At 44.3% G+C, this 25,491-nt stretch overlaps 3 protein-coding genes across 3 annotated transcripts in view; 2 read left to right on the top strand and 1 right to left on the bottom strand.

Annotated features, from left to right (window-relative positions):
• Nucleotides 1-10,126, bottom strand: part of LOC115119080 (tetraspanin-7-like) — a 33,013-nt gene extending 22,887 nt beyond the window's left edge. Inside the window, exons 1-2 of the mRNA XM_065023644.1 lie at nt 10,039-10,126; nt 9,009-9,290 (exon numbers count right to left, since the gene is read on the bottom strand). Of these exons, the coding sequence (XP_064879716.1) occupies nt 9,009-9,089 (81 nt within the window). The 5' untranslated portion in view covers nt 9,090-9,290; nt 10,039-10,126. The remainder of the gene's footprint in view (nt 1-9,008; nt 9,291-10,038) is intronic.
• Nucleotides 10,127-10,324: 198 nt separating this feature from the next.
• Nucleotides 10,325-23,559, top strand: LOC115119077 (X-linked retinitis pigmentosa GTPase regulator-like). The gene is made up of 14 exons (XM_029647815.2): nt 10,325-10,587; nt 11,764-11,889; nt 12,132-12,224; nt 12,655-12,717; nt 15,378-15,536; nt 15,730-15,879; nt 16,084-16,242; nt 16,553-16,708; nt 16,904-17,028; nt 18,857-19,054; nt 19,698-19,890; nt 20,130-20,242; nt 20,327-20,386; nt 20,737-23,559. Exons 1-14 carry the CDS (start codon nt 10,557-10,559, stop codon nt 23,083-23,085), a joined length of 3,975 nt encoding a protein of 1,324 aa, XP_029503675.2. The 5' UTR covers nt 10,325-10,556; the 3' UTR covers nt 23,086-23,559.
• Nucleotides 23,560-23,776: 217 nt separating this feature from the next.
• LOC135572524 (histone H3.v1-like) lies at nt 23,777-25,489 on the top strand. The gene is made up of 6 exons (XM_065020630.1): nt 23,777-23,853; nt 23,970-23,988; nt 24,147-24,307; nt 24,393-24,402; nt 24,526-24,687; nt 24,818-25,489. Exons 1-6 carry the CDS (start codon nt 23,777-23,779, stop codon nt 25,052-25,054), a joined length of 666 nt encoding a protein of 221 aa, XP_064876702.1. The 3' UTR covers nt 25,055-25,489.
• Nucleotides 25,490-25,491: the final 2 nt, after the last annotated feature.

Genomic DNA, 25,491 nt, shown 5'->3' on the forward strand with positions numbered 1-25,491 from the left:
TTATTGGATAGGTGTAATAACAGGCAGCCTGGCAGGCAACAGCGTTGTTATTGGATAGGTGTAATAACAGGCAGCCTGGCAGGCAGTATTGTTGTTATTGGATAGGTGTAATAACAGGCAGCCTGGCAGGCAGTATTGTTGTTATTGGATAGGTGTAATAACAGGCAGCCTGGCAGGCAGTATTGTTGTTATTAGATAGGTGTAATAACAAGCATTCTGGCAGGCAGTATTGTTGTTATTGGATAGGTGTAATAACAGGCATTCTGGCAGGCAGTATTGTTGTTATTGGATAGGTGTAATAACAGGCAGCCTGGCAGGCAGTATTGTTGTTATTGGATAGGTGTAATAACAGGCAGCCTGGCAGGCAGTATTGTTGTTATTGGATAGGTGTAATAACAGGCAGCCTGGCAGGCAGCAGCGTTGTTATTGGATAGGTGTAATAACAGGCAGCCTGGCAGGCAGCAGTGTTGTTATTAAATAGGTGTAAAAAACAGGCAGCCTGGCAGGCAGTATTGTTGTTATTGGATAGGTGTAATAACACATAGCCTGGCAGGCAGTCTTGTTGTTATTGGATAGGTGTAATAACAGGCAGCCTGGCAGGCAGCAGTGTTGTTATTAAATAGGTGTAATAACAGGCAGCCTGGCAGGCAGCAGTGATGTTATTGGATAGGTGTAATAACAGGTAGCCTGGCAGGCAGTATTGTTGTTATTGGATAGGTGTAATAACAGGCAGCCTGGCAGGCAGTATTGTTGTTATTGGATAGGTGTAATAACAGGCATTCTGGCAGGCAGCAGTGTTGTTATTAAATAGGTGTAATAACAGGCAGCCTGGCAGGCAGTATTGTTGTTATTGGATAGGTGTAATAACAGGCAGCCTGGCAGGCAGCAGTGTTGTTATTAAATAGGTGTAAAAAACAGGCAGCCTGGCAGGCAGTATTGTTGTTATTGGATAGGTGTAATAACAGGCAGCCTGGCAGGCAGTATTGTTGTTATTGGATAGGTGTAATAACAGGCAGCCTGGCAGGCAGCAGCGTTGTTATTGGATAGGTGTAATAACAGGCAGCCTGGCAGGCAGCAGTGTTGTTATTGGATAGGTGTAATAACAGGCAGCCTGGCAGGCAGCAGTGTTGTTATTGGATAGGTGTAATAACAGGCAGCCTGGCAGGCAGCAGTGTTGTTATTGGATAGGTGTAATAACAGGCAGCCTGGCAGGCAGCAGTGTTGTTATTGGATAGGTGTAATAACAGGCAGCCTGGCAGGCAGCAGTGTTGTTATTGGATAGGTGTAATAACAGGCATTCTGGCAGGCAGCAGTGTTGTTATTGGATAGGTGTAATAACAGGCAGCCTGGCAGGCAGTATTGTTGTTATTGGATAGGTGTAATAACACATAGCCTGGCAGGCAGCAGTGTTGTTATTGGATAGGTGTAATAACAGGCAGCCTGGCATGCAGCAGCGTTGTTATTGGATAGGTGTAATAACAGGCAGCCTGGCAGGCAGTATTGTTGTTATTGGATAGGTGTAATAACAGGCAGCCTGGCAGGCAGCAGTGTTGTTATTAAATAGGTGTAAAAAACAGGCAGCCTGGCAGGCAGTATTGTTGTTATTGGATAGGTGTAATAACAGGCAGCCTGGCAGGCAGTATTGTTGTTATTGGATAGGTGTAATAACAGGCAGCCTGGCAGGCAGCAGCGTTGTTATTGGATAGGTGTAATAACAGGCAGCCTGGCAGGCAGTATTGTTGTTATTAGATAGGTGTAATAACAGGCAGCCTGGCAGGCAGTATTGTTGTTATTGGATAGGTGTAATAACAGGCAGCCTGGCAGGCAGCAGTGTTGTTATTGGATAGGTGTAATAACAGGCAGCCTGGCAGGCAGCAGTGTTGTTATTGGATAGGTGTAATAACAGGCAGCCTGGCAGGCAGCAGTGTTGTTATTGGATAGGTGTAATAACAGGCAGCCTGGCAGGCAGCAGTGTTGTTATTGGATAGGTGTAATAACAGGCAGCCTGGCAGGCAGCAGTGTTGTTATTGGATAGGTGTAATAACATGCAGGCTGGCAGGCAGTATTGTTGTTATTAGATAGGTGTAATAACAGGCAGCCTGGCAGGCAGCAGTGTTGTTATTGGATAGGTGTAATAACAGGCAGCCTGGCAGGCAGTATTGTTGTTATTAGATAGGTGTAATAAAAGGCAGCCTGGCAGGCAGCAGTGTTGTTATTGGATAGGTGTAATAACAGGCAGCCTGGCAGTTGGTTGAGTATGACAAAAAACAACCCAATCTCTGAAATGGATCTAAATTCATGCAAACATAGTGTATCTACTACAAGGAACATATCATGTTTTAAAAGATAAAGAGGCAAAACAAAGGATTAAAGGCCAGGTGCAAGAGGTTTAAAGGTCTGCTTTCAAAGCAATACAGATTTGGATATATGGCTTTAAATCGTCAACAATGAAGGACATATGCTACAACAACACCGCGGTGCATATTGTCAGTAGGTCTACAGCTGAGTCTATACAGGTGATCACTAGTCTACAATATAATGCTCATCCTGAGTGTTGATTTGTGACAAGCAAACTGTTAAACTACTGTACATTTCCCATAATGACAATCGGTAGTGCTGTGAAAGAGTCAAATGACCCAGCCATTGAGAATGCGTTTGTTAGGTGAGCATCCAATCACCACATGCTGAACATAGCTGAGATGCTAACAGTTGCCTGCTCACTCTACTGTGTTCACTCACACATAGGGAATGATGGAAAGCGATCAAAGTCAATCCAAAGCATTCAGCACCTCCTCCCAGGCTGCAGGCTAAGTTTAGGCCATGTTTCATTACCGGCAACATGTAAAGCCCTGACTAAGAGTCAGAGACACTGTTTGTTCAACGTCTATTGGTTCTAAATCTAACACACCACACAATTACTGGAATTTTCAGCCATCTTGGAATTCCTCAATCACAGACTAATTGGTTGGATGGCCGGCACTGGATGACCTCTGTGGCTATTTCACCTTTGAACCCCACTCGGTTGGAAGTCTGAAGGGAAGTTCTTAATGAGATATTTTCTAGCTGCCTCAGTGATGGGCAGTATCCCGGCAGCTCGGAGAGATCTATACGCACCGAGACCAGAAGTCCATCACTCTAAATCCCTTACTTTCTTCAGTCTCTTGTGTAGTGTTACTGTAGTCCTTGGGCTCTTTTATTAATCATCTCTTCTGCAAGGGAGGCGAGGTCTTATTCATTCAATTCCCCTGTAACCTTCACTCTCCTTGTGTTTTACCCTTTAAATGGGCAATCTGCAGTTGAAACAATAACAAAGTGTGTTCCCCGCCACTGTTTTGGTAAAAAGCTGGGGGTGGTGCTGGAGAAATGTATAGACAGAGCTATGTATGCAAAATAACTCATATCAAAAGTATAATTTAAACCATGTTTTGAGGCTTTACAATGTTTGTTTACATTTACTTTGTTTACAAACATTGGAGTAAAACAAGGTTATATTGTGGTTTATGATGAACAAACCTCATGAGGCTTTTATAAGTTATATTCTTCACTAATCAATGGGTACATATCATTAATTTACAAGTTTAAAAAATGAATGTTGCAACTGCAGATTGCCCCATTTACGTTGTTTTCCCTTTCTGAGAAGAAAATAAATGACCTTTGGACCAGTGTAAATGCTGTCGCCAAGCAACCAATGTAACTAAGCGGTGCCAGGCCAGATCCAGATCAGATCCAGGCAGCTCCTATCAGGCAGATTTAAATGCATTACCCGTTCGTTAACACAGCCGCGGCTAAGCCTTGCACATTGTAAGCTTTAGCTGGAGCTTCTACAGCCTAGCTTTCAGCCTGGAGACCAGAGGTTGTTTCCTCTTGAGGCCTTCAGTAATGGGTTTCAGACAGAGGTGAGCTAGCTAGGCTAATGTCGGTCTGAGGAGGGAGTCCACCAGACGGTGGAGATGATGATAGTGTAGAGGGGGATTTGTAATGAATACTGAGAAACAGATACATGTAGGATCTTAATTTGATCAACCTGTTGCAGGACACCTTTCTTGTAGTGAATTTCAGGTTTAAAAAGGCTTCTGAAGTTTGTAATTTCCACTTTTCCCTTACGAAAAATGTATTAACCCCTACAAGAATTTCCATGAATTATAATCCACATAATAATGAACATGTCCTGTTGCTGCAGGATTATTTTCCTGCTGTAGCAAACTGGCTCAAATGAAGATCTGTATGAGCAGCGCTAACAGAGTGGACAAGGAGGTGACTACTGATACGGTTTCCTGGGAGATGTGTGCTGGGCTGGTGGAGTGTAACTGTTTGTCTCTGTTAACCATACTCCTAGCTGGCTGAAGTAGATGGGTAAAGGTTTTAACTCCTTGTTATTTCAACTTCTCTTGATGACATTTTAACCCATATTTTAACAAAGAATCAACATGAGTTTTTTTATAAAAGGATTTATTTGAAGTTTAATTCACATTTGTTGACAATGATATATGTGCCAAAATTGAATATTGATCTGATGTTTTTGCTCAGTTGGCAGCCTAGCCAATCTCCTATGATTATTTAGAAATAACATTTAAATGCTGTACAATAAGACGCACAATCACATTCTCAGCGGAATAAGCTCCAACAAAAGCCTGGTACAGAGGGAACACAAAACACACAAAACATTATGCTTCTTATTCCCATCTGGGCATTAATAATATGCCTCCACAGCATGAATTAGGCCAAGTCTTAGGGCGTCTGTCTGTTCTTGGCCTACTGAACAAGCTGCCGTTTCTACTACACAGAGAAGCCTAATACCAAGAGGCTATGGGATTGTCTATCAATGTACTGCATCTGTAGTCTTGTTTTAGCAAAGCTACACAGTCTTCAAGATACAGTTCAGAGAAAACATGTATATGAAGGGGAGAAACTCTGCAAACAGGTATGGCCTGAGTGGACTTGAAAACGTAGATGTTATCCATAAAATCAGACCATTTTACACTCTTGGAAAGAAAGGTTCCATAAGGGCTTTGCGGCTGTCCCCAGAGGAGAAACTTTTTGGATCCAGGGAGAACTCTTTTGGGTTCCATGTAGAACCCTCTGTGGAAAGGCTTCTACATGGAACCTAAAATTGTTCTACCTGGACCCAAAAGGGGATGTAGCCATTGTTGGGGTTGGAGCTCTTGGCATAGAAGTTAGAGACAAAAAGAGTAGGCACCCAGAGCAGAATGACAGCTGAGCTGGCCTCAAACAACCTCCCCCTGCCAAGCTCTCAAACAACCTCCCCCTGGTAAGCTCTCAAACAACCTCCCCCTGGTAAGCTCTCAAAACAAGTAAGACAGCAGGGAAGAGGCACTCTGTCTCATCCTGTCTCCTCCTGTCTCTGTTTATCTATCTCTCTCTGCAGTCCATCCTCGTACATCTGTCTGTCTGGCTAGGGAGGAAAACGGCCTCTAATATGTTTAGTTAAGCAGGCCATATGGCTTTCTTTGTCTAAGTGGCCCTCAGGTCAACATCAATGGAGTCTGCTTGTTGGAGAAGGAGTGGGTCTATTTTAATACACGAATAGCTGCAGCGGGTGGCTGGCTGGCTGGGTGGATGGGTCAGGGTGGCTGGGTGGATGGGTCAGGGTGGCTGGGTGGGTGCGTCAGGGTGGGTGGGCCAGGGTGGATGGGCCAGGGTTGACGGGCCAGGGCTAATGGGTCAGGGCAGATGAGTCAGGGCGGGTGGGTCAGGGCAGGTGGGTCAGGGCGGATCGGTCAGGGCGGGTGGGTCAGTGTGGGTGGGTGGGTCAGGGTGGCTGGGTGGGTGCGTCAGGGTGGGTGGGCCAGGGTGGATGGGCCAGGGTGGATGGGCCAGGGTGGGTGGATCAGGGCGGATGGATCAGGGCAGGTGGGTCAGGGCGGATCGGTCAGGGCGGGTGGGTTAGTGTGGGTCAAGGTGGGTGGGTCAGGGTGGGTGGGTCAGGGTGGATGGGTCAGAGCAGATGGGTCAAGGCGGGTGGGTCAGGGCGGGTCAAGGTGGGTGGGTGGGTCAGGGAGGATGGGTCAGGGCGGGTGGGTCAGGGCGGGTCAAGGTGGGTGGATGGGTCAGGGTGGATGGGTCAGGGCGGATGGGTCAGGGCGGATGGGTCAGGGTGGATGGGTCAGGGCGGGTGGGTCAGGGTGGATGGGTCAGGGCGGATGGGTCAGGGCGGATGGGTCAGGGTGGATGGGTCAGAGCGGATGGGTCAGGGCGGATGGGTCAGGGTGGCTGGCTGGGTGGATGGGTCAGGGTGGATGGGTCAGGGCGGATGGGTCAGGGCGGATGGGTCAGGGTGGCTGGCTGGGTGGATGGGTCAGGGTGGATGGGTCAGGGCGGATGGGTCAGGGTGGCTGGCTGGGTGGATGGGTCAGGGTGGATGGGTCAGGGCGGATGGGTCAGGGCGGATGGGTCAGGGTGGCTGGCTGGGTGGATGGGTCAGGGTGGATGGGTCAGGGTGGATGGGTCAGGGCGGATGGGTCAGGGTGGCTGGCTGGGTGGATGGGTCAGGGCGGATGGGTCAGGGTGGATGGGTCAGGGCGGGTGGGTCAGGGTGGATGGGTCAGGGCGGATGGGTCAGGGTGGATGGGTCAGGGTGGATGGGTCAGGGCGGATGGGTCAGGGTGGATGGGTCAGGGCGGATGGGTCAGGGCAGATGGGTCAGGGCGGATGGGTCAGGGCAGATGGGTCAGGGCGGATGGGTCAGGGCAGATGGGTCAGGGCGGATGGGTCAGGGTGGCTGGCTGGAAGGATGGGTCAAGGTGGTTGGGTCTGGTTTGGTTGTTTAAGCAATAAGGCACAACCGGGTGTGTTATATGGCCATTATACCACAGGTAAGGGCTGTTCTGGATACAGCCGTTAGCCGTGGTATATTGGCCATAAACCACAAACTCCAGAGGTGCCTTATTGCTATTATAAACTGGTTACCAACTTAATTAGAACAGTAAAATTTACTTTTTTATCATACCCGTGGTTTACGGTCTTTCAGACAATCAACATTCAGGGCTCAAACCACCGGGTTTATAATATTCAACAAGACAGGTACGTAGGTTGTTGCTGTTGCGCATCATCAAACATCAATCCAAAGCCCAACCCAACTTCAAGAAGCCAATGAACACAGAGAATAACATGTCAAAATTGAATGGGGAGAAAATGTGATCAGAACTACGATTACTGGTCCTATTGTGTCATGATGAATGAGCCAATTTGATTTGTATCCGACTCCCTCCACATTCTTGTATTGTAATGTTGCATCCCAGAGTGAACACAACACCGGTCCACTACATATAATCTGAGCAATTGATCTCATTGGAGTGGGTCTTTCTGTTCAATCACAGTCTAAGTGGTAATGCCCTGTAGTCCATGTACTCCTTAAAGACATCCTCCAGTGATTTTCTATCTTTTTCTGTTGAAAGGTGATAACCCAAGTATACATACACTACCGTTCAAAGGTTTGGGGTCACTTAGAAATGTCCTTGTTTTCAAACAAAAGCACATTTTTTGGTCCATTAAAATAACATAACATTTATCAGAAATACAGTGTAGACATTGTTAATGTTGTAAATTACTACTGTAGCTGGAAACGGCAGATTTTTTTATGGAATATCTACATAGGTGTAGAGGCTCATTTTCAGCAACCATCACTCCTGTGTTCCAATTGCACATTGTGTTAGCTAATCCAAGTTTATCATTTTAAAAGGCTAATTGATCATTAGAAAACCCTTTTGCAATTATGTTAGCACAGCTGAAAATTGTTGTGCTGATTGAAGAAGCAATAATAGTTTTACTTGAGACATTTTCTATTAGGGTATCTTTACTTTTACTCAAGTATGACAATTGAGTACATTTTCCACCACTGCTGCTATGCCTCGTGTAAGGGACTCCAGTCCCACTAACGTATGGGACTGACTGAACCACGCCTACTCTCATCCGTCACAAGCATATATTCCATATGGACCCATGTATGTAAATGGAGAGAGAGGGCATGCCTTGCCCTGTGCTAAAATAGATGTAGACCCCTATCCTTTGATTACATACTGGGTAACTTACTTACCCCTTTCCTTCCTGAAAAGCAATAAGATCATTCATCCAATACAGTGAGACAATTATAGGCTATCTCAATAAATAAGAGGCATAACACCCAAACAGTCTCACACACATAATTCAACCAATTGGGGTGGTGCTACAGGAGAGTTTGCGCCTTTGCTTTAATGTGCACAGTGTGCATCATGGTACTTTGAGAACCTGCCACCATTTGATGCATTGAACCTCCCACCATTGGGTATCACATTATTTGGATAGTCCATCTGGAGATCAGTAACATTTCAACTAACTATCTACTAACCCTAACCTTAGCCCTAGCCCTAACCCTTATCCTAACCCTGACCCTTATTCTAAGCCTAACCTTTAACGCTTATTCTAAACATAACCCTAACCGTAACCTTATGAAGCAGTTGCTTATCAACAGATAGTTTGTTGATAGCATGACCATCTTTAGAGCATCTACAGATGGAAAATCCGGACTATCCAAATAAAGTGTGACCAGATGTTGATTAGGTTACCTGTTGGACTATTCTTAACATTCTTACAACAGCATGTGAATGTTAGTGTCCACTTACAAAATCACAGGAAAAAGAAATGTAAAAAATATATATATAATAAATGATGGCTTCGTCAGTATTAGCGAAAAAAATGTAACGACATTTCACATAATCAACATTTGTTTCAATATTTATAGCCTACTTAATACAAATATATTTCCTAGTCTATAGAAGAAGAAAAAACTCTTCAAACGTTATAATAATGCTAGCCTATAATAAAGATAACGGTCCACGCAGCGCGCCCACTAATAAACATGCACTTGTTCCAAGGCAGCAGCCTGTGCGCACGGCACAACATCCGTTTTTTTCCAACGTAAACTATGCAATCATACCGTTCACAAACTAGATTATTACCTACATATGACATTTAGGACGACAATAAACTATCGCTTTGACATGTCTGCTTACCCAAAACACGAAGGAATAGACGACGAGGAGCGTTTTGAGGCAGGTTATCACTGGTTTGGTCTCCATTCTTCTTGATGCCATTCTACTGTAAAATGGGGCGCTGGGTTTTCAGCGGCGCTGCGTTGCTGTGATTCTCCACTGGGCTTTGTTGGTTCAGTTGATCCACCCGCAGTCTTTCACAGCGCAGTCGCTCTCTCCTCACTGGCCGTAAATGAATGAGCTGCAGGTGGTTCTACAGGTCTCGGACCTCTCCATGCGCCGTCTGGCGGGGTTCACGGGTTACTGTGAAAACCCCGATCAATGATTATTATGGGGTGTATATAACAGGTGTTACAAAGTCAATTAATCATTTTAAAATACGTGTTGCATTTTATGTGAAAGTCGTTACAAAAACATTATAATACTGGTTTAAAGACAAAGCCTACTTATTGCACATAATTAAAAAAAAAAAACGATTAGGGGTACAACTATTGGAAAGAAATTAATCCACAAATTAAGCCACAAGTCTTTTGCTCAATGTAAGATGGTTGGCTGCAAAGGAGGTATTGCCATTTGGAGAATGACTAAAGTTCATGTGATCATCTGACAAGGTGTGAAAAGTGTTCACAGACTGGTAACAGAATTGACAGGCTGGTGTTCCATGTGAGATGCTTGCGATTGCAACGTATCGTGAAACTGCAAGGGAAAGATCTTAGCAACCAACGGGGGCATAGGCTCCACAAACATAGTCTAATAGGCCAGTTAACCTCGTCCAGGCTAACTGTGAAGTCAGGAGGACTTCGAGAGTTAGGTGTTATAGCCAGACTAAGGGAAACCTAGCCACAGAGTTAAAAACCATATTTGGCCATGGGTGTATCATTAGTTGATTCAGTTGATTGTCTGTTGCAAAACCGGTTTGAACGAAACGGGGAGATGCCTAACTGAATTTGTCCAATAAAAACTATTGGTTTTACGTTTGGAGTAAACGGTATCCGACTAATGAATACACCCCTGGCACTGACCGCACAAAAGATACCGGTAACTACCTTACCCTCTTATCTGTCGGCACGTTCCTCTGCCCAGGTGTTCCTTACGCCTGCCACATCTTACAACGCCTGGATAGGTTTTTAACATATCAGCTAACCGCATCATAATGTTATAGCAATCTGTCAGTCGATGACACAATCGATGACGTTGCACGCAACCATTCGTTGACTAAGGGAACGTAACGTATAGAAGTTGATCCCTGCGCTGGTTTTCAGTTTATAATATGCTTCCTCCCCTCTGCCCTGCCTCATTCCCCTTCAGATCTGAGACCACTGGATGAATGTAAGCAAAAAGTGGACATTATTTCTGCCATTTGCTTTCAATAGACGCCCCAGATGTGCGAGGGGGACTGAACAAATGACACAGGGGAGGGTGCGACTCGAATCAAAATGAAACGCAGCCTTGGTTGCTACAGGTGAAATTTTGTTTACATCCGGGTTGTTTCGGACGAAAACAACACACAACACGCATAGAAGCAGCTAACCCTGTGTAGTGTAGTTGCTAAGCCGATTTGACACTACGATGGCAGGGGAGACAGAAGACGAGATACCTGGTAAGATAGCTCGCTATATAGCTAACGTTAACTAGTTAACATTATTCACCCGTTTGAAAATGTTTCGGAATGAACATGAAATATATCGCTTGCTAACGTTAGCTAGTGTGCTAGCTAACATAAACTATCACGCATGAGCAAAGTAGCCAGGCAAGATAACGCTAGTTAAAATTATCTAACAAGCTGGCAACAAGGGACAACCTCCATGTGCGCCGTTGTTTACGTCTGTCACGGAGAATGTCCCAGGAAAAGGGAAAAGTTATCAGTATCTTTGATAATGTGGTTAACAGGTAGTAAGCTATCTAAATTAGCTTCTAGTGGTGTATTATTGTTTGGACTAGATGGATATAGTTTATATCAGAGTGGACTTTGAGTAGCAGGTTATGAGAATTGGGTTAAAGGGCCAGTGCAACCAACAACGTGATTTCCCAGTGTTTTATTTATATATATATATATTTCCATACTATGAGGTTGCAATAATACTGTGAAATTGTGTAAATTATGACAATGTCCTTTTAGCTGTTTGAAAAAACACACTTGTAATTTCAGCCTGCTTTGGTGGGATGGAGTTTGGGGGTAAATTAGTTAAAACACCAATAAGAAAGAGTTCCAAACTTCTGCCAATAACAGCTAGTGTTTTCCCCTCCCCATTCAGACCACACCGACAGTCCTAGTAAAATTGTTTGAGAAATTGCTAGTATTTGCTAACTATTTTTGTCTATTTTAATTGAAAACAATCACATGAAGTTACTTCATTGTTACCCAGAAATAATTTGATAATGAGATAAATAAATAAAAAATGGCTGTATTGGAACTTTTTGGGCTCCCGAGTGGTGCAGCGTCCTAACGCAATGCATCTTAGTGCAAGAGGCATCACTACAGTCACTGGTTCAAATCCAGGCTCTATCACATCTGGCCGTGATTGGGAGTCCCATAGGGCAGCGCACCTTTGGCCCAGCGTCGTCCGGGTTTGGCCGGGGTAGGCGGTCATTGTAAATAAGAATTTGTAGTTAACTGACTTGCCTAGTTCAATTTTAAAAAATAAAAGGTTGGGTTAGGGTTAGCTAAAAATGCATCATTTGACGTCAATTTGTATCCCATCTAGCCATGACTGTGTATTATTAGCCGGCTATCTAGCTGTTTGAAGTGTGATCGATGTTGTTTGTGTTCTAACAGAAACGGGAGCAGTCTTCACCTTTGGAAAAAGCAAATTTGCAGATAACATCCCCAGTAAATTTTGGCTGAAAAATGATGTACCTCTGAAAGTCGCCTGTGGGGATGAGCACACAGCATTGATAACAGGTCAGTGACCGATTACGTTTTCAAATTGATGGTAGTGATCAGAGCCATATGAAAATGGGCCTGCAATTCTGAAGAACATGCAACATCTGAAGTAAGATAAAATAATTTTCTAACACACCTATCACACATTTCAAATACATTTTTATGCAAATGAAATGCTGCTCAACTGCAGCTTCTATTAGAATTAATGTCGCTGTTCCTGTAGCTTTCTCAAGTGGTTTTATTTATTTATTTTTCAACAGAGAATGGCAAGCTTTTCATGTTTGGCAGTAACAACTGGGGTCAGCTGGGTTTGGGATCAAAGACCATGGTGAACAAGCCCACTTGTGTGAAAGGTGGGTTTAAATTTGCTCTCCCTTTGTTTTGGGTCAAAAGCAGTACTCTCTTGTATTGCTGTCATACACAGCTGCTTATCTCCCCTTGAATGTACTAGACAAGAGGGAGTGGGGGACGACGACAGACAATATAGCTACTGAAATCAAATGTCCAATGAGGTTTTTCCCCCACAAAATTTGTTGGATTTCTGTGGCTTAAACTAAGTAATGATGCTGTTGTTTTGTAAATTGTGAATGGGTATTACTAGTAGCAGGAGACAAAGAGAGATTTGTCACTGCTGTAATCCCAATCTGGAGGGGTCTGTAATCTGGAATAATCTAATCTCCCGAGCAGGAGGGCAGCAGAGGAGAGAAAGAGAGGGTTGGCCTGCTATTGTGGCTGATTGCAATCTGAAAATGGGTGTCTTTCTCATTCTTGTTTTTCTCTAAGCTTTGAAGTCTGAAAAGGTGTGGCTTGCAGCCTGTGGAAGAAATCACACTATAGTTTACACTTGTAAGTACACAGTTATGACCACAGATACAATATAAATGATGACATGTACCAAATTATGATCATATTACTAAGTGAAAGTTGACTCTTTGTGTCCTGCAAGGACTATGCCTTTAAGTAAGGCCTTTTACCGAGTTTCAGAAGAAAGTTCTTTGTTTCTGGCCATTTTGAGCCTGTAATCGAACCTACATATGCTGCTGCTCCAGATACACAACTAGTCTAAAGAAGGTTAGTTTTATTGCTTCTTTAATCAGAACAACAGTAATGATCAATTAGCCTTTTAAAATGATAAACTTGGATTAGCAAACACAACGTGCCATTGGAACACAGGAGTGATGGTTGCTGATAATGGGCCTCTGTACGCCTATGTAGATATTCCATAAAAAATAATCAATTTCCACTTACAATAGTCATTTACAACATTAACAATGTCTACACTGTATTTCTGATCAATTTGATGATATTTTAATGGACACAAAATGTGCTTTTCTTTAAAAAACAAGGACATTTCTAATTGACCCCAAACTTTTGAACGGTAGTGTACATACATACATACATACATACAGTGGGGCAAAAAAGTATTTAGTCAGCCTGTAATTTTCATCATAGGTACACTTCAACTATGAAAGACAAAATCAGAAAAAAAATCAGAAAATCACATTGTAGGATTTTTTATTAATTAATTTGCAAATTATGGTGGAAAATAAGTATTTGGTCAATAACAAAAGTTTATCTCAATACTTTGTTATATACCCTTTGTTGGCAATGACAGAGGTCAAACGTTTTCTGTAAGTCTTCACAAGGTTTTCACACACTGTTGCTGGTATTTTGGCCCATTCCTCCATGCAGATATCCTCTAGAACAGTGATGTTTTGGGGCTGTTGCTGGGCAACACGGACTTTCAACTCCCTCCAAAGATTTTCTATGGGGTTGAGATCTGGAGACTGGCTAGGCCACTCCAGGACCTTAAAATGCGTCTTGTTTGGGATCATTGTCATGCTGAAAGACCCAGCCACGTTTCATCTTCAATGCTGATGGAAGGAGGTTTTCACTCAAAATCTCACGATACATGGCCCCATTCATTCTTTCCTTTACACGGATCAGTCGTCCTGGTCCCTTTGCAGAAAAACAGCCCCAAACCATGATGTTTCCACCCCCATGCTTCACAGTAGGTATGGTGTTCTTTGGATGCAACTCAGCATTCTTTGTCCTCCAAACAGGACGAGTTGAGTTTTTACCAAAAAGTTCTATTTTGGTTTCATCTGACCATATGACATTCTCCCAATCTTCTTCTGGATCATCCAAATGCTCTCTAGCAAACTTCAGACGGGCCTGGACATGTACTGGCTTAAGCAGGCACTGCAGGATTTGAGTCCCTGGCGGTGTAGTGTGTTACTGATGGTAGGCTTTGTTACTCTGGTCCCAGCTCTCTGCAGGTCATTCACTAGGTCCCCCCGTGTGGTTCTGGGATTTTTACTCACCGTTCTTGTGATAATTTTGACCCCACGGGGTGAGATCTTGCGTGGAGCCCCAGATCGAGGGAGATTATCAGTGGTCTTGTATGTCTTCCATTTCCTAATAATTGCTCCCACAGTTGATTTCTTCAAACCAAGCTGCTTACCTATTGCAGATTCAGTCTTCCCAGCCTGCTGCAGGTCTACAATTTTGTTTCTGGTGTCCTTTGACAGCTCTTTGGTCTTGGCCATAGTGGAGTTTGGAGTGTGAATGTTTGAGGTTGTGGACAGGTGTGTTTTATACTGATAACAAGTTCAAACAGGTGCCATTAATACAGGTAACGAGTGGAGGACAGAGGAGCCTCTTAAAGAAGAAGTTACAGGTCTGTGAAAGACAGAAATCTTGCTTGTTTGTAGGTGACCAAATACTTATTTTCCACCATAATTTGCAAATAAATACATAAAAAATCCTACAATGTGATACATACATACATGCATACAGTACCAGTCAAAGATTTGGACACCGACTCATTGCGACTGCACTTGAAGTAACTTCCAAAGTTCTTGAAATGTTCCGTATTGACTGACTTTCCCGTCTTAAAGTAATGATGGACTATCGTTTCTCTTTGCTTATTTGAGTTGTTCTTGCCTTAATATGGACTTTGTCTTTTACAAAATAGGGCCATTGTCTGTATACCACCCATACTGTGTCACAAAACAACTGATTGGCTCAAATGCATTAAGAAGGACATACATTCCACAAATTAACTTTTAACAAGGCACACCTGTTAATTGAAATGCATTCCAGGTGACTACCTCATGAAGCTGGTTGAGAGAATGCCATGAGTGTGCAAAGCTGTCATCAAGGCAAAGGGTGGCTACTTTGAAGAATCTAAATAGAACATATATTTTGATGATCTTAACACTTTTTTTGGTTACTACATGATTCCATATGTGTTATTTCATAGTTTTGATGTCTTCACTATTATTTTGCAATGTAGAAAATAGTCCAAATAAAGTAAAACCCTTGAATGCATAGGTGTTCTAAAACTTATGACCGTGTGTGTTTATATATATATATATATATATATACAAATATATATATATATATACAAATGAACACAGGAAAGTGAAGTTTTGCCTTTAATGTTTTATATTATATTGTGGTAGTAGAACTGAGACTGATTCATGTATGTGTCCTGTCCACAGCTCGGGGAAACGTGTACTCTACCGGTGGAAACAACGAAGGTCAGCTAGGTCTGGGAGACTGTGAGGAGAGGACAGCCTTCCAATTGGTGGACTTCTTCAGTTCACATGGACCAATCAAAATGCTTGCTGCCGGCTCCAACACCTCTGCTGCCCTCACAGGTAAGACTCTCCCGTTATAAGTCACAACCTCTGAGTTACAACTATGAGTGTCTTCTGGTTCATTTTGATGACAAACATTTTTACTTCATAGACCAGAGTTGCACTAATTTACTATCGACTGTCTATATTTCTGTTGCTCCTCCTCACCTGGTTTTTGCTGTAAATAATCACGGTGATGATGTCCTTGTTCTAGAGAGTGGGACGCTGTTCATGTGGGGTGACAACACTGAGGGGCAGATCGGCCTGGGGAAGGAGAGCAGTGCCCTGACCCCCCAGGAGGTCGCTGTGGGTCGGCCAGTGGCCTGGGTGTCCTGTGGGTACTACCACTCTGCCTTCGTCACTGGTGAGGGGACAATGGCATAGCCTACTTCAGCACTGTCAGTGTGGCAGGTCACATGATTCCACAACTTTGTAGGAATAGGGAGTTACCCCATTGTGTATGAACATGTCATTTTTCTCGGGTTGGTAGAATAATGTCTAGATATAGATATAAAAATAGGTAAATATGTTAATGCAATTAATCAACAGGGAATCTCTTTTGTCACAGTTGACGGGGGCCTGTACACATTTGGGGAGTGCGACAGCGGCAAACTGGGCCTGGCCACGGGTCAGCTCGATGGACACCGCATGCCCCAGCTGGTGAAGGGCATCACAGACCAGGTGACCCAGGTGGCATGTGGAGGCGGGCACACCGTGGCTGTGACAGGTAGGCAGCTTGGTGTCAACCAATGGACAGTTGACTCTCACAAGGCTGTGGCTTTCAGCATGTCCCATGAACAGGTTTTGGTTCCACTTTGAAAGTGTCCTTAAAATGCTCGTATTTATCCAAATAGTGAAGGTAGGTCATGTAAAGTCTAAATGCACATTGTTATAAGATTTTGTTGTACCTGTTTGTGGTTGTGTACTTCTTTTATGTTTTATATGCGTAATGAAACTGTCTGGGGTTTTTCTCTATGGCACAAAGCATCAGGAGATAGTGGGTTAACCATGTAGCGCTTGGTTTGATTTGACTCTAGAGGAGGACCTGTACACCTTTGGCCTGGGTCAGTTTGGTCAGCTGGGCCAGGGGACCTTCATCTTTGAGGAGAGTCTGCCCAGAGCGGTGGATCACTTCAGGAAGGGCCGAGTACGACAGGTGATGTGTGGGGAGAACCACACTGCTGTCATCACAGGTAAACAGGCTTAGCGGACACAATTTTCACCCCAAAACAGTTATAATTCAGAAAATGTTACAAAGACATTGTAAATGTGCAAACTTTTATACAACAGTGGTACTAGCATTTTATGGATAAACACCATTGCCATTTGCCATGATAACATTGCTCGTGTCTATTAAGTTGACTGACATGTAGTTGTCATGGTTTCAGACAATGGTCTTCTCTATACCTTTGGGGACGGGAGACATGGGAAGCTGGGTCTGGGAGAGGAGAACTTCACCAATCAATTCAAGCCCACTCTCTGTCCACGCTTCCTCAAGTACAACGTCCAAGCGGTATGTACAGTTGAAGTCGGAAGTTTAGATACACCTTAGCCAAATACATTTAAACTCAGTTTTTCACAATTGCTGACATTTAATCCTAGTAAAAATTCCCTGTCTTAGGTCAGTTAGGATCACCACTTTATTTTAAGAATGTGAAATGTCAGAATAATAGTAGAGAGTGATTTATTTCAGCTTTTATTTCTTTCATCACATTTCCAGTGGCTCAGGTTTTACATGCACTCAATTAGTATTTGGTAGCATTGCCTTTAAATTGTTTAACGTGGGCCAAACGTTTCGGGTAGCCTTCCACAAGTTTCCCACAATAAGTTGGGTGAATTTTGGCCCATTCCTCCTGACAGAGCTGGTGTAACTGAGTCAGGTTTGTAGGCCTCCTTGATTGCGCATGCTTTTTCAGTTCTGCCCACAAATGTTCTATAGGATTGAGGTTAAGGCTTTGTGATGGCTACTCCAATACCTTGACGTTGTTGTCCTTAAGCCATTTTGCCACAACTTTGGAAGTATGCTTGGGGTCATTGTCCGTTTGGAAGACTCATTTGCGACCAAGCTTTAACTCCCTGACTGATGTCTTGAGATGTTGCTTCAATATATCAACATAATTTTAAATTCCTCATGATGCCGTCTATTTTGTGAAGTTCACCAGTCCCTTCTGCAGCAAAGCACCCCCACAACATGATGCTGCCACCCCCGTGCTTCACGGCTGGGATGGTGTTCTTCAGCTTGCAAGCCTCCCCCTTTTTCCCCCAAACATAACGATGGTCATTATGGCCAAACAGTTCTATGTTTGTTTCATCAGACCAGAGGACATTTCTCCAAAAAGTATGATCTTTGTCCACATGTGCAGTTGCAAACCGTAGTCTGTCTTTTTTTATGTCGTTTTTGAAGCAGTGGTTTCTTCCTTGCTGAGCGGCCTTTCAAGTTATGTCGATATAGGACTCGTTTTACTGTGGATATAGATACTTTTGTACCTGTTTCCTCCAACATCTTCACAAGGTCTTTTGCTGTTGTTCTGGGATTGATTTGCACTTTTCACACCAAAGTACGTTCATCTCTAGGAGACAGAATGCATGAAGGCTGCGTGGTCCCAAGGTGTTGGTACTTGAATATTATTGTTTGTACAGATGAACGTGGTACTTTCAGGCATTTGGAAATTGCTCCCAAGGATGAACCAGACTTGTGGAGGTCTTCCATTTTTTTTCCGGAGGTCTTGGCTGATTTCTTTTGATTTTCTCATGATGTCAAGCAAAGATGCACTGAGTTTGAAGGTAGGCCTTGAAATACATCCACAGGTACACCTCCAATTGACACAAATGATGTCAATTAGCCTATCAGAAGCTTCTAAAGCCATGACATAATTTTCTTGAATTTTCTAAGCTGTTTAAAGGCACAGTCAACTTAGTGTATGTAAACTTCTGACCCACTGGAATTGTGATACAGTGAAATAATGTCTGTAAACAATTGTTGGAAAAATGACTTGTGTCATGCACAAAGTAGATGTCCTTACCGACTTGCCAAAACTATAGTTTGTTAACAAGAAATTTGTGGAGTGGTTGAAATACGAGTTTTAATGCCTCCAACCTAAGTGTGTTAACTTCCGACTTCAACTGTACCTCATGTTTTCAACTGAAGGCTGAATTGTAATTTGAGAATGTCACTGTGACATCATAGCATCATGGCTGATGCCAAATTGAAAGTTTTGCACATTTATCTCAAGTTTAGATTTTCCCTGAATGCGTAAAAAAGTGATGATAGTTGGACAGTCTTATCTTATAATTTTGTCTAGTGCAAGATTCAGGTCAATTACATGTTGTCTTTGTTCCAGGTGACATGCGGAGGTTGCCACATGCTGGTTCTAGCCAAGCCCAGAGACAAGAGCTGCCAGGAAGTGACTCTGGAGGAGAATGATGTCACAGAGGACTACCTGGAGAAGTCCTACACAGAGCTCTTAGGGGACACCCTCACCTCCACCCCTGCTTCCCTGAACAGTAGCCTCTCTGCCCGGGTCAGGAGGAGAGAGAGGGTGGGTACTGGGTACTGGCCTGGGGGTCCACACATGTAAAAGTGGGAGTGTTGGGAGTCTCAACATCCAGTCCCTGAACCGCCACATGTCCCTGGGATGTTGCGGTCTAGTTCCTCAGATAGTTGTCTGAAACTATTGAGTCAGTGTTTGTTTTAATGTTAGCGGACTGGTTCTCTAAGGAGATCCCTAACTAGACTTCCTTCACCTTTTAGCACTGTCAACAAGGAGCCTAATTATGGGCCTAACAGGTAGTGGAGATGAATAACAACATGGAGCTAACAAGTAGTGGATATAATCATGGGCCTAACAAGTAGTGGATATATAACAACATGGAGCCTAAATGGGCCTAACATGGAGCCTAATCATGGGCCTAACAAGTAGTGGATATAAGTAACAACATGGAGCATAATCATGGGCCTAACAAGTAGTGGATATAAGTAACAACATTGGGCCTAACAAGTAGTGGAGATAAGTAACAACATGGAGCCTAATCATGGGCCTAACAAGTAGTGGATATAACTAACAACATTGGGCCTAACAAGTAGTGGAGATAAGTAACAACATGGAGCCTAATCATGGGCCTAACAAGTTGTGGATATAAGTAAGCTAACACAGCTAACTAACCCTGTGTTCTCTGTTTCAGGAGCGTTCCCCGGAGCAGTTTGGGCTCATGTTCCGGACCCTGCCCCCCCTGACGTCCGGACACCTCAATACCTCCGCACCCCTGCCCGTGTCCAGCCAGACCATCCCCTCCAGTCTGCCCCCCAAGGAGCTAACCAACAGAAAGGTGCACAACGGCATTCACCAACACAGGAGCACTGGGTCTAACAAGAAGGGTATCTACACTGAACTACATTGCATTACATTACATTGCAGGCATATCTGTTTCAAATGTTGAACTATTTAGAAAACACGCATATTCCTTGGTGAAGCATTGCATTTTCAACAGCTAGCATGGTCCCTTTTTCATTATCACATCACAATGCAACTGTTCACCTTTCTCATAACTTCTCGTGAGCCTATATATTCCTTCTTAAGAAGTGAAAAGATTCTTGTGATATTTTGTTGGTGGCAGAAAAGAGGTCAGCTGAGAAGGGAAGGGATGAGGGAGACAGCAGCACTGTGGAGAACATGATGGACAACGAGAGTGTTAAAGATCTGGGAGACACCACGGACTTCCTCAACATGGTGAGTCACCAACCCAATTCTGTCCTGTACATTCTGTGGCGCTTTCATACAGAAGTTATCACAAACGTCTCTTCTTTGTGGCAGACTCATGTGATGAAAATGGACCCCAGTGACAAGACGTTGACGTTGTCCCCTGTACAGAAGGTAAGATGCACACACCGCATAACTGTCAACTAAGGAGTTTTCTTATTATGATCAAGCAGCCTCTGCGCACCGACCGGCAAGCTCCTTGCAAAATTACTCAGCACTATCAATATGTCTTCCTGAACAAGGGACGGTCTGACTGAGGAACTCAGGGCATACACTTTCATTTACGTCACGCTAGCCATTCTGCTTCTCTGTACCATTTACAGTGACTATCTACCATCTGTCTGTGTTTTTCTTTCAGCGTTGAGCTCTATTGAGTTCTTCACTCTGTTTTCTCTGCATGTTTACTATTTTCCTCTAACTCTTTCATATTTTCTTCATCCTCTGCTTCCTGGCGCTGGTGATAGAGGAAGGGTAAGCTTGTGAAAGGGCATGGTAAGGCTGGGGAACAGCCAGAACTCTGTACCCCTAGGAGGGTGGATCCCACCCCGCGGGGGTCACTGCCCACAGAGCTGCTGAGGAGCTCCAGTGACAGGTCTCTGGTGGTAGAGAAGAGACCGCGCCACAGGGCTGCCCAGGGCAAAGGCAGTGGCAAGGAGAACCTCGTTGTGGCTCTGGAGGCGATAAAGCCTGCTGAGCCGAAGGCTGGCCCTGCCAAGCCCTCCAGCATAGGGGACATTAGCAAGGCCAAGTCCAAACCCTGTCCATCCGCACAGAAAAAACAACTGTTTGTCGTGGATTCTAAGGCAATCCAAATAAAGGGCGCAGCCAAAGGTCAAAGTGCAGAGGTCAAAAAGACTCTCTTAGAGGTCAACTCTATATCTACAAAGGTGAAAAGTCAACATGTAGCTGTTAGGAGGACACCAGATAGAAAGAGTGGCAGACATTCACAAGCCCTTAAGCTAACTGATGCACTGCCTGTGGACAAGACAACTGAACCAGACCTGGTGTCTGAAGTGCCACAAAAAACGACGAATAAAAACACAGAAAGAGAAAAGAGCAAACCAAAGACTGAACCACCTGAACAGACACCGCTGCGCAGCTTACTGACCGGAGTGTCCTCTCTGGGGTCAGGTGTGGGACTAGTGACAGCCAGACAGTTTGGTTCTCCCTCAGACAGTGAGTCAGTCCGGAGTCAGAGCAGGGCCCAGAGGTTCAGCAGACAGAGTGCTGAGGATGCCCAGTCTTCCTGGAGCCAGTCATCTGCATCCATGGCCTCTGAACCAGGAGGCAAGAGAACAGCAGTCTGCATCAACATCATCCCCGCCCAGGGGAGCTCTGATCAGGGGGTGGAGGAGGAGCAATGCAGGTCCTACTCTGGTCCCCCAGACAACAGAGAACAGGAGGAGAGGAGAGGGGAGGAGAGTGGAGACGAGACAGGGAGCAGTGACGATCAGACACCGGCCAAGCAGGAGAGTGAGGGTGAAGAGGAAGAGAGTGAGGGAGGGGTTGGAATGAGGAGGGCAGAAAGTGGGGGTGGAAAAGAAGTGGCCAAGAGCCGTGATGAGGTGACAGATGAGGAAAACGTTGAGAATGATGACACAGTGAAGGTAGAGGGGGAGGATGGAGGGATCTCTGAATTAGAGGAGGAGAGCGAGGGAGGAGATGAGCCATGTAAGACTGAAACAGATCAGGGAGACGAAAGTGAGTTAGAGGATGCAGAGAAAGAGGAGAGTGGACTGGAGGAAGAGGAGGAGGGTGACGGGACAAGTAGCCCAGTGGGAGGAGAGGGAGAGAGTGTGGGAGAGGAGGAGGAGGAAGAAGGGGGGGGAGAGAGCAAGGAGGAGGAAGAGAGTGGGGAAGTATCGCATAGTGACACTGAGAGCAAGAGTAAGGAATCCAATTATGAAGAGGAGGATGAAGAAGATGGAGAGAAAGAGGAAGAAGGTGAGGATGAGAGTGTAGGATCTGTAGAGGAGGAAGATAAGAATGAGGCAGGCAGTGGAACAGAGGCAGAGGAGGAAGGAGAGGAAGAGAGCAGTACTGCAGAGGAGAGGGAAGAAGAGGATAAGAGTGAAGAGGAGGAGGAGGATGAAGAAGAAGAAGCCGGAGAGGAGGAGGAGAGTGAAGATGATGAGGAAGAAGAAGAACCTGGAGAGGAGGAGGAGAGTGAAGATGATGAGGAAGAAGAAGAACCTGGAGAGGAGGAGGAGAGTGTAGATGAGGAAGAAGAAGAACCTGGAGAGGAGGAGAGTGTAGATGAGGAAGAAGCTGGAGAGGAGGGGAATGAAGATGATGAGGAAGAAGAAGAAAAACCTGGAGAGGAGGAGGAGAGTGTAGATGAGGAAGAAGCTGGAGAGGAGGAGAGTGAAGATGATGATGAGGAAGAAGAAGAAAAACCTGGAGAGGAGGAGGAGAGTGAAGATGAGGAAGAAGCTGGAGAGGAGGAGGAGGAGGAGGAGAGTGAAAATGATGAGGAAGAAGAAGAACCTGGAGAGGAGGAGGAGAGTGAAGGTGAGGAAGAAGAAGGAAAAGAGGAGGAGAAAGAAGAAAATGAAGCCAGAGAGGAGGAGGAGGAGGAGGAGAGTAAACAGGAGGAGGAGGAAGAAGAGGTGGTTGACAAAGGAAAAGCTAATGAAGGCCAGGAGAGTAAACAGGAGGAGGAGGAAGAAGAGGTGGTTGACAAAGGAAAAGCTAATGAAGGCCAGGAGAGTCATCAGAATGCTGCGGCCAGAGGTAACGGGTCCAAACAGAGGTCAGGGAAAGGGGAAGAGTTCTGGGACAATGTTTTACCTCAGTACCTCAATCTCAAATGATAGCCCTATCTGTTCTGTTCCAAACCAGTGCTGTCTGTCATCTTCTCTCAGGAACACTCTTAATTGAGCATTTTAATGCCTTTTTACAACCCATACCTTTTTGTATAACTAGATTTTTCTCCTACTGTTTTTATTCACGACTTACATTTTGTTTTACTTTATCAACTGCCTTTACTGTCTCACTGTTTTTATTCACGACTTCCATTTTGTTTTACTGTATATCAACTGCCTTTACAGTCTCACTGTTTTTATTCACGACTTCCATTTTGTTTTACTGTATATCAACTGTCTCACTGTTTTTATTCACGACTTCCATTTTGTTTTACTGTATCTCAACTGTCTCACTGTTTTTATTCACGACTTCCATTTTGTTTTACTTTATCAACTGAATGTCCACAGCCTTGTCTTTCAATCTCCTTGTATAGTCCTTTACCATTTTACATGGCAGTTAAGATTTGATGCTAAAATGCTTTTTTTGAATACCCTTTTCAACTTTGTTCTTCTGTAAAGACAATTTACTAACACTAGCTACTATTTTCCAGGCATGCCCTCCAACGATTTTGTTCAATTTTTTCTTTATCGTGATTTGTTTGATATAATGAATATTCCAGAATAGTTTTATTTATGTTTAAATAAATATTTGTTGTTCTAAAACTATCAAAATCAGTGTCAAGAACTAGTCCCACCACGTATGATATCATTTGTGTTGAACACATTCTCTACACATGAATACATAGTGCTGTTTGCATTAAACTGTTCCAGTGGCAGGTGGGATCCCCTTTCTTCCTTTATCCCTGTCTGTAATCCCTTAGCTCCCTGTTGTGACTCCACTATCCATATCCAATGTGAAGCTCCCACCTCTAGTCTTCCTCACATCTCTTTAGTGCCGACTCTCCCTCGTGGGTGTGTGTGTGTGTGTGTGTGTGTGTGTGTGTGTGTGTGTGTGTGTGTGTGTGCGCCAGTGTGCAGTTTCTCCCCTGTGACTAAGTTGTATCTGTTACCTAACTTACTATTGCTTATTTTAACCAGTCTGCCCCACTCATTCTCATCCCTTTTTGCAGGATTTAAGAGCTGAAGAGGGGGAAGGACATAATGATGATGATGAAGAGGAGGAGGAAGAAGAGGAGGAGGAGAACAACAAAGCAGAGGAGAAAGAGAAATCTGAGGACATGGAGGGACAATCATTACAGGGTCAGAGCCAGTCCACAGCAGAACCCTCCAGGTACGCTACCCTACCGATGACCCTAATCTACAGGTCTAGGACCTGTATGTTTGTTAACTTCTAAAACAGAATTCCCTCTTTCTAGGGACCAGAGGGTGTGAAAGAAGAAACTCTCCCAGACGGTGAGCATAAAAGAGATTTTCTGAAATGTCTGACAGACAGGTGAACTTTGTCTTGAACTATGTATGTGGTTAATGCTTTACTGTTTCTGTGCTAAGGGTGGATGGATTATCATGAAGTGTCTGTTGTGTATAGTTGCAGAGGACTCAGGTCAGCCCAGTCCTTTGGCTCTGACAGAGGAGAGCTCTGCATCCAGCACTCAGCTGCAGAATCGAACAACAGAGGAGAAACCCAAGAACCAACCAAGGACCAACAGAAAGGTATGACAGAAAGTCATTGGAACAAAGAGGCATAAGCTAAACAACAGAAAACCACGTCATAAAGCTCTGTGATCGTCAGTGATTGAGTAGGTCAGATCTCACTGTGTTCTCTCCTCTCTACTGCCCTCAGCTGTTGCTGTTCAAACGCCTGTCCTCCAAAGCCAAGCAGACAGAGGACAGTGCGGAAGCCCCAGTAGAGGGGGGCACCGGCATGGGGGAGCTGCCTGCCAGTGCCAAGGGTCCCTCTGCAGGGCTGGAGAACAGAGATCCTTCAGGGACCAGCGCTAGTGGTGCGCAGCCCCCTCTGAGAGCACCCTCGGACTCTGGTGGTAGAGGTGCCCGCTCTACCACCTGCACCCTACTGTGACGCCACTCATTGGGTGTTGGAGAACTGGACTGGCAGCGCCAACAACCAATAAACCCTTGAAGAGGATGCACATTGACTGTACACAACAAACAACCACTCCACTTTGAACACTAGCGAACTTCTCACAAAGTGACCTATTTATTGACATTCAGTTCCCATACTTCCCATATACGAAACATGTATTATAAATGTGTATACTTGTATTTAACGTGCACAAAAATGTCTTTAGTTAACCACAGTGTGTTTTGATTGTGCTTTTATAACGTAGTTGTGTGTTATAAACTGTGAGGATATACTATTTATTGCTGACTGAAATATCCCAAATGCACAATTGCACTTTAAATGTAACCTTATTGTGTGTTTTTCAGGGAAATATGACATTTGTGTGTGTTCTGATATGTTATTTTCATCGTCTCATAAACCGTTTGAACTTGGTT

This window comes from Oncorhynchus nerka, linkage group LG2 (assembly GCF_034236695.1).
Source record: "Oncorhynchus nerka isolate Pitt River linkage group LG2, Oner_Uvic_2.0, whole genome shotgun sequence".
Classification (NCBI taxonomy): Eukaryota; Metazoa; Chordata; class Actinopteri; order Salmoniformes; family Salmonidae; genus Oncorhynchus; species Oncorhynchus nerka.

Excerpts from the sequence above, each read along its gene's own strand:
- LOC115119077 (XM_029647815.2), top strand. The coding sequence starts at position 10,557 with ATGGCAGGGGAGACAGAAGACGAGATACCTG. Across the intron at positions 11,890-12,131 it reads GCACACAGCATTGATAACAG|AGAATGGCAAGCTTTTCATG; the intron begins GTCAGTGACCGA and ends ATTTTTCAACAG. Across the intron at positions 16,709-16,903 it reads CCACACTGCTGTCATCACAG|ACAATGGTCTTCTCTATACC; the intron begins GTAAACAGGCTT and ends TCATGGTTTCAG.
- LOC135572524 (XM_065020630.1), top strand. The coding sequence starts at position 23,777 with ATGATATCATTTGTGTTGAACACATTCTCTACACATGAATACATAGTG. Across the intron at positions 24,688-24,817 it reads AACCAAGGACCAACAGAAAG|CTGTTGCTGTTCAAACGCCT; the intron begins GTATGACAGAAA and ends TACTGCCCTCAG.